This window comes from Plectropomus leopardus, unplaced genomic scaffold, assembly GCF_008729295.1.
Source record: "Plectropomus leopardus isolate mb unplaced genomic scaffold, YSFRI_Pleo_2.0 unplaced_scaffold435, whole genome shotgun sequence".
NCBI classification, from domain to species: domain Eukaryota; kingdom Metazoa; phylum Chordata; class Actinopteri; order Perciformes; family Serranidae; genus Plectropomus; species Plectropomus leopardus.
Window position 1 is genome coordinate 1 of NW_024647674.1, and position 8,843 is coordinate 8,843.

Genomic DNA, 8,843 nt, shown 5'->3' on the forward strand with positions numbered 1-8,843 from the left:
GCAGCGGCCGCGCGCCGTAGCAGCTGTCAGTCAAAGGACATTTAAATGGCCACACGGTCCGACGGCAGCTCGGGAATAAACGCCGTTATTACGGTGATATTCGGTGAAACAGCTGCGCGGACACCGGCTGAGTTTACCGCCGGAGTCTCCTTTTTTAACCCTAAACCCAAATTTTAACCGTTAAGTTTGTTCGTAGCGCCGAAAACAATGAGCGAAGAGGACGAGTCGGTGCAGAGAGCCCGAGCCGGGTTTGAGGATCTCTGTCGGGCTTTAAATATGGACGAAGAGGCGAGCAGCGAGGCGTGGAAGACCTACGAAAACATCAGCAGGAACTTCACATTAGAGGTGAAAAAAGCCGAAATTATTCCGTTAATGCTGATTTATCTTGTGTCGTGGTTGTTTCTGCCGCCCGGTGTACGTATTTACCGCAGCTAGCTAACGGTTGATGCTAACGGGTTTGTGTCGTTTTACTTTGACAACAAACATTCATCTAAAATAACAGTCTCGAGTTTGATTAAACCAGAAAAACTGATTTTTATTCAGTAAATATGAGAATTAGCCTTATCCTAACATGCTACTGACATGCTAAACCAGCAGAATGTAAACATCATATAAACGTCATGTAAACATCCTGTAAACATCACTTAAACATACTGTAAACATCATATAAACATCATATAAACATCCTGTAAACATCATTGAAACATCCTGTAAACATCCTGTAAACATCATGTAAACATAATTTAAACATACTGTAAACATACTGTAAACATGTAAACATCCGGCCATTTTTTTGAAGATTTTGATATTTTGGCAACTTCTATGTCTTTAAAGAAAAATAATTACAGTATATTTACACTATACATTTCTTATTGCCAGAATTCGTGAAAATAGAAATTATTGGTGGATTTTTAAAATATCCGACATTTAAAAAAAGAAAGAAAAAAAAAGAAAATCTGACAAAAATTGCGAAGGATTTTTTTTTTAAATTGCCCAAAATGTTCCAAGACAACACAAAATCAAATTTAAAAAATGGCTGAAATAGTTTGTTATCAAAATGTAAATGCCATGTAAAGTTGTGTTGCCATGGAAAGACCTTCACTTGTGCTTAAAAAATATTTAACATGCCTCATACTTTTTGTATCATCCCCTCCCCCCTTATAAATTAAGAACAGTCCCTAATAAATAAATACCACTGTACGATGATGCAACATGGTGATAATAACAGTGTGTGATGAGCAGGAAGCCTCTCATGGAGACAACTTCCCACATGACTCAGTGTAACAGGATACACCACACTGACTGATGATTAATGACACTACCTGCTTATTTCATCTGTTTATTTATAGAGTAACTTAAATCTGAAATCCCTCTGCACACTGCAGCAAAATAACAGCTCTAACTACTATGTGCAGCCTGGAGGCACTTTTATCTCTGTTAAAAGATATTTCATACTACTCCACAATTCAAAGGAAAAAACATGTCTCAAATGTAAAATACCTTCAATAAATGCAAAAGAAGATTTATAAAAAGCAAATATTTTCACAAATGTTAAAAAAGACTGCAAACAGATTCCACAAAAGAAATTTGGTGAACATTAAATTAATTAACAAAAATTGTATCTTAAAAAAGTGAGAAAACAGCTCCATGCTCAGCTTTCTGACAATGACTTTTTTTTTTTTTTTTTGGCTCCATCGCGTCCTCTGGTACCTGCAGGGCAGCGAGCTGCACTGGCTGGCCTGCGCTCTGTACGTGGCCTGCAGGTCGTCGGTGCCGACGGTGGGAAAAGGCACCGCCGAGGGGAACTACGTGTCTCTGACCAGAATCCTGCGCTGCTCAGAGATGAGGTAGGCCCATAATGCACCTGTGTACTCACCTGAAAGGTCCGTCTTGTGAGTGTGTATTTGAGTGTTTTCTACAGGTTTTATATTGTGTGTGTGTGTATATCTTTAAAAGTTATGTGGTGTAGTTCTTAATAGTTTCATTGTAAACTGAATCTCTTCGTTTTGGTCGGACAATAGAAGACATTTGATATTTGTTTTCTGACAATTTACAGACAAACTGATGAATTGAGAAAATAATAGATTAATCCTTTGAAACCCAAACAGATTGGCTGGATTTTAAACATTTTCCTTTCTTGACTTTTTATTTATTTTGATTATTATTTTTGTATTGTATTTTACCTATCTATTTATCTGTTTATATATTTATATATAATATGACTGAGCACAGACTGACGAGAGACTGTTAAAGATGAAACTTTATTTCTCCAGAGGAAAAATCTTCTGCAGCAGCTCAAGTACAAAGAACGAAACAGCACACACACACACACACACACACACATACACACACATATGTACAGTATATATGTGTGTGTGTTTTAGTTTTTTCTATCATGTGAAATATGAACCTTATTTTTCTGTGTGTGGATGCTTCAAATAATCCCTCTCAGTTTTTTGCCTCCCTCTGTGCTGTATACTGTGTTAATTTTTCATTTTGTGTCTTTTAAAATTGTGCAACAAAAACAGCTACACACAAAAAGTTAAATGTAAGGAATGAGAGGGAAATAAAAATTGGATTTTATTCTTTATATCCAAGTTGTGAAGAATATCTTGTTTTTTGTCACGTGTAATGTTCGCTCCGTTTATGAGGCGGCGTTCATGTTAAAAAGAAATTAACCTCGTAATCACCAGAATTCTGACCGCCTGCTTTTTTATTACCAGCTTTTACAGGTACTTTTACTTCTAACACTTAAGTACATTTAATATTTTAACATGACTTCAGACACTTCAGTACAGTAAACATCAGATGCGGTCAGACTTTTAGTTAAATAATATTCTAACAGATGATTTTAACTTGTACCACCGTCATTTTTTAGTAAGATGTCTGTACTTTTACTGAAGCAGGGCTGTCAGGTACTTCTTCAGTGTTGAGTACGCAGTAAAACCTCGTCTGCTCTGTCCTCACGCAGCCTGATAGAGTTTTTTAATAAGATGAAGAAGTGGCAGGACATGGCCAACCTGCCGCAGGACTTCCGTCAGAGCACCGACAAGCTGGAGAGAAACTTCACCGTGTCGGCGGTCATCTTTAAGAAGTACGTTCCCATCTTCAAAGCCATCTTCAAGGCGCCGTCAGAGGAGCCGCCCCGAGTTCACCGCAGCCGCAAACAGAGGTGGGACAACGTAACCTTTGACCTCAGCACAGTATGAATTAACGAACTAAATTAACTAGTGTCCTGTAAAGCAGAAGTGTTTCTGGGTCCGTGACTGATTTATTTACGCTCACGTCTTTTCTCTGCAGACGCCACCCCTGCACCGTGACCGAGGTCTTCAACTTCTGCTGGGTTTTATTTGTCCACGCCAAAGGTAAGAATTTGGTGTTTCTTTATTTAAGTAATACTCAACTTTTCTAAAGATGTTTCCAGGATTTTAGGATGTTTTTCGGATTTTAGGAGGCCTGTTGGTGTGGAAGGTCAGGTTTTTGGTTTCTTTGTTTTTGGTGGCTGGCTTCTTTTTTTTTACTCAAAAATTTTTGGTGATTTTCTTTCTTTAAAATATTTTGTGATTTTTAGAAATTTTTTGATGTTTTTTTCCCCCTCTAATGTTTTGGTCATTTTTAGAAACTTTTGGTGATTTTGTTTTTCCTCTTTAAAAATGTTTGCCTCGGACGCTCAGACCTAATGACACCTCTCGGAGCGCCTCTGAACTGGCTTTCCGAGGGAACCACGTTGGTTTTAACAGTGTTTAACTCCTCCTCACTGGTGTGTATTTGAGGTCTTGAAGTTAGCTATCGAAACCTTCCTTTTTAGATTTGGCCATAATATGTTTAACCAACATGTTAGTTATCTCATCTCATCACTGTCATCTCTCTCTCGTTCAGGGAATTTCCCCATGATCAGCGACGACCTGGTGAACTCGTATCACCTGCTGCTGTGTGCCCTCGACCTCGTCTTCACCAACGCTCTGCTGTGTAACGCCAGGAAGGACCTGCTCAACCCCGACTTCAGAGGTACCTCGCTCTCGAACCTGACATCTGATCCTCTGAGGGTCTCTGTGTAGCTTTAGATCAGAAGCAGGATGTTAATAAGCGTCTTTACGCCAGGACGTCCCCCCAGGAGTGAAGCTCTGTGCGGTATCATCCGCCCCACAATGCACCGCCACAGTCTTTCCCCTCAAATCCCCAACCCTCAAGTTTTTAAGACTTTTTTTTAATGCCACTCGGAATAAAGTTTAAAACTAATTAAAATAACCAAAATTAAAGACGGATAATTTTCGTTTTGCCCAAATGATTATTAGAAAATCAGATGTATTGTTTTTTGTCTAATGAAAAAATAAATTATCAGTGTCAAAAGGTTGGAAAAAAACTTGGACACATGAAAAACAATGAACACATTATATTTATTATTAATATTATTATGGTATCTATTTGGTTTACCAACAGAAGTTTGACGGTTTGGACAGTTTTCTTGGAGATTTTGTGTTTCTCACTCTGCATGTTAGATTTAACTGCTTAGATTCACATAACGACAGGTTTAAGATGAGGAATGTATTAAATGATTTAACATAAAGTAGATGTTACCAATTATTTGAAGAGATTTTACAATGCACTGGCAGAAAAAATGATTCATAAATCCTACTTACCGAAGACTAATTAAAGTCATTTAATACCAACTAAGGCCTCGTTTTTAGATGAATAAATTCAATGCCCACTTAAAAATTTTTAAGGATCAGCGGGAACCCTGCATAAATCCTAAAATAATGAAATCCTAAAATCAAGAAACAGCTTAGTTTTTCCAAATCTGCAAAGTAATGAAAATGATTAAATATTCAGAAATATTACTGATTTTGGTTGAGAAACCAGTTTGATCAGATAAACAAATATTTTTGCTGCAACCACACACGCACGCATGCACGCACGCACACACACACACACACACACACGCACACACACACACACACACAAACACACAGCATCTCAAAGCGCGAGGTAACTTTGTTCCCAGAGCAGTGAAACACAGTGAAGCGAGGTGAACTTAAATCAGCAGTGGCGTGTAGGAAGCGTGCTTATCAGCTCTGCGCTGCACTAAATCAAACACGTTAAATAAATCAAACGTTTTGCTCTTTCTGCCGAACACATTTCAGCCAGCACACTCCCCCAAAAAAGCTGCAGCCGTGTGTGTCAGCGCTGTCCTCTCTTCCTGTGGACACCTCCTGTTTCCTGCCTCTCCAAACATTTATTGGAGAACCTGTCGCGAGAGGAAACAGCTCTGACACCACGTCAAACAGACAGGAAGCTAATGCTGGTTTGAACATCTTAAATTACACCGCAGGATTTAAGATGTAACGTCACCTTGTTGATCTCCTGGTTTCCTGTCAAAGAGGATGTTGTAGTTTATATAAATAAAATAGCATTTCACAGGATTTAACAGACGGTAATAATATTTAAATAACATTTAAAGAACATGTTGCATAGAGAAAAAAACAATCTGAAAAGAGGAAGATAGATAAATAGAGGACATGTCCTCAAGTCCTAGAAATGTCCTAAAGTCTGAGAAATGTCCTAAAATCCAAGAAATTTCTATAATTATAGAATTGTCCAAAAATCGTAGAAATTTCTTAAAATCCGAGAAATGTCTTAAAATCCAAGAAACGTCCTAAAATCTGCGAATTATCCTAAAATCAGAGAAGTGTTTCAAAATCAGAGAAATGTCCTAAAATGTGAGAATCAGAGAAACATGTGCGATGCTGCTGGTCATTTTACACAAGTGTCCCCCAAGCACAGCAGCTTAAGTGTCCCTGCTTTAAGATGACTGAAAGGTGTCATCAGACTCTCCACGAATTATTATCTACAGTTATAAGAATGAACTTTATTCATGTAGCATCTTTCCAAAAATAAGATCTAAGAATAATAAGAATAGATAAAACACCACCAGACAACAGAGTGGAGCAACAAATAAAAGCATTTCTTACATTTGTGATTTTAGAGGGAGATTGTGTTCTGTCTGATCGTCAGGTTGTCTGTCCCTCTGTCTCGTGTCCTGCAGGTCTACCGGAGGACTTCGGCAGTAAGGACTTCAGGCCGTCCCCGGGGCCGTACTGCTTCATGGAGCAGCTGTGTGAGCTGCATGACGGCCTGGTGCTGGAGGCCAAAGGAGTCAAAGAGCACTTCTGGAAACCTTTCGTCAAGAAGCTCTTCCACAAGAGGGTGAGACACACGACGCTCCGCCACCACCGTCCCTGAATGTGTCCTCGTGTCCTCACTGCTAATGTCCCCTAACACTCCTGTTTGGTTAGACTTATTTTACGCTCAACAGTTAAAGCAGGGACACTCAACCTGCTCGGTTTGGGGGACACTTTTTCAAAATGGCAGGAGGCCAGGGGCCGGTCACAGGGGCCCCATACATGTTTCTGGGATTTTAGGACATTTCTAGCATTCTAGCACAATTCTGAGATTTAAGGATGTTTTTGGATTTAATGTGTGGATTTATGATTTCAGCCAATTCTGGGATATAAAGTAATTTCTAGTGTTTTAGGATGTGTCTAGGATTTTTGGACTTTTCTAGGACTTCACTTTATTTTTATTGTACACTAGAAAATGTTTTGGGGGGCCACCAGGGACCCTATCATTAAATGGTTGTTTTAATGGTTTTGGCCTCCTGCCACCACAGTTAGACAGAGAGGAAACACACACAGTCTGGTCTGATGGTGTGTGTGTGTGTGTGTGTGTGTGTGTGTGTGTGTGTGTGTGTGTGTGTGTGTGTGTGTGTGTGTGTGTGTGTGTGTTTCTCTCTCTCTCTCTCACAGATAATCAGAGGAAAAGAGGACAGTCTGACCGGCTTTCTGGATCCCATGAACTTTGGAGACAGTTTGTGAGTTTTGTCCGTCCTCACACTGCAGCGCTGTGTTTAAAATCACGTGTTGGTCACGTGTGTTAATAACGTGTTCTGTATGAAGACAGACAGAGACATCTGCTGTGGAGGGAGGAGGAGTTTATCAGGAGGAAATGTCCTTAAAATCTTCACAGCATGAGATTCACACACTGATTTCTAACCATGAACTAAACGATTTTAGTTGTTTAAGTGGAGACGCTGCAGGTGAACACAGTTTGAGATTTTGGGATATTTTGCTGCTACTTTATGCCACCATACTCTGCTCTTTTCAGCCTGCTGTCCGCTCCTTTACCCGTCTCTGTTCTGTCTGTAGTCTAAAATCGGCTGACTTCTCCCCTCAGTTTGTCGCTGACTCGGGTGTATGAGGAACATGTTCTGGCCACCGGCAGTCTGGATGAGAGGATTTTCACCGGCGAGGCGGCGAGCGAGGACATCGGCACCCCGGGGCCCTGCCTGTGTGAGGGGGTGGAGAACCAGGACGGCGCCACCTACAGGCTGCACAGCGACCTCACTGTGAGCCTAAACTTCACCTCTTTTAAAGCAGCATCAGTTCAGCAGCCTCTCTTTGTAGTTTCTGTGAGCTTGTTTTTTTTATTTGTAGCTTTGAATGAACATTTAATATTAATTAAGCAGCCTGGCGTCTCTCTTCGTCAGGCCTCGGCCCTGAAGGTGTCCACTCCTCTGACGGGGAGGAAGTACGTTCAGGAGAACAGCTTGGCGTCTCCGGTGTCATCAGCCATGAAGAGTGTCGGGCGTCTCCACACGCTGCTGTCAGGAACCAAACAGGGGCCGAGTGCCAAACTCACGGAGACTCTCAGGTGTGTTTCTGTCAGCGCAAACACGGTTCAGTCTGGAGATTAACGCTCAACCTCTGGTGTCATAAGTTAGTCATAACAACAAGAAAATCACCAAAAAGCTTTAAAGAAAAAAATATCACCCAAAAATTTAGTAGAAAAAAAAATCACCAAAAAGATTTCATTAGAAAAAACGCCATATTAAAAAAAAAAAAAAGACCAGAAATTATAAAGGAAAAAAAATTAAATTAAGAAAAAAGATTGCTTAATTTTTTTTAAAATGACCTGGAATTTTAAAGGGAAAAAATAGTCCAAAAAAGCCACACATTTTTAAAGACAGAATATCTCCAAAAATGTTTAAAGAAAAAATTAATTGCCAAAATTTTTTTAAAAGTGCCTTCCAAACCTGCTGGCCCTTGGCTTCTTCTAAAACTTTTTGTGATTTTCTTTTTTTAAGAACTTTTTTTATTTTATTTCTATTTATTTTTTTACTACAAAGGTCCCCAATATCCTCAAATCCTAAAAACACCCCTGAGAGAAACTGTCTCCCTGCAGGGCCTGCGCCAGAGACCCCAGCGATGTCATCAGACAGCGCCTGAAGGACATGTTCGAGCTCCTCTGTCAACATTACGAGGGCAGCGGGGCCGAGACCAGGGGCATGGGGAAAGGTAAACACACACACACACACACACACACACACACACACACACACACACACACACCATAAGCACATGATAGATGTGATTTTTGTAGTTGAACTTCCTGCTGCAGACATGGCAGTGAAGTACTTCCACCTGGCGGAGGCGCTCTACTACAGGATCCTGGAGTCCATCATTGAGAGAGAGAAGATGATCCTGGGAGACGCTGACCTGTCGGTGAGTATTTTGTTGAAGTGGGACAAACGTGACAAACATGTCATATGACTGTGGTGACATGACGTGTGCGTGTCTCTCAGTGTATTCTGGAGCAGGACGTCTTCCATCGCTCCCTGCTGGCCTGCTGCCTGGAGATCGTCGTCTTCTCCTACAGACCTCCAGGAGATTTCCCAAACCTGATCTCCATCTTCCAGCTCCCCGCCTATCACTTCTACAAGGTATCAATAATCACTTCTACAAGGTATCAATAATCACTTCTACAAGGTATCAATAATCACTTCTACA

The 8,843-nt window shown here is 40.4% G+C and overlaps 1 protein-coding gene across 1 annotated transcript; it reads left to right on the plus strand.

Moving 5' to 3' along the window:
• Positions 1-35: 35 nt before the first annotated feature.
• Positions 36-8,776, plus strand: LOC121939215 (retinoblastoma-like protein 2; the record flags this gene model as incomplete). The annotated part of the gene is made up of 12 exons (XM_042482296.1): positions 36-345; positions 1,717-1,847; positions 2,972-3,172; positions 3,301-3,365; positions 3,880-4,008; positions 6,044-6,204; positions 6,804-6,868; positions 7,231-7,402; positions 7,544-7,707; positions 8,239-8,351; positions 8,455-8,558; positions 8,639-8,776. Coding segments are annotated over exons 1-12 (1,581 nt in total), but the record flags the coding sequence as incomplete, so codon positions are not given.
• Positions 8,777-8,843: the final 67 nt, after the last annotated feature.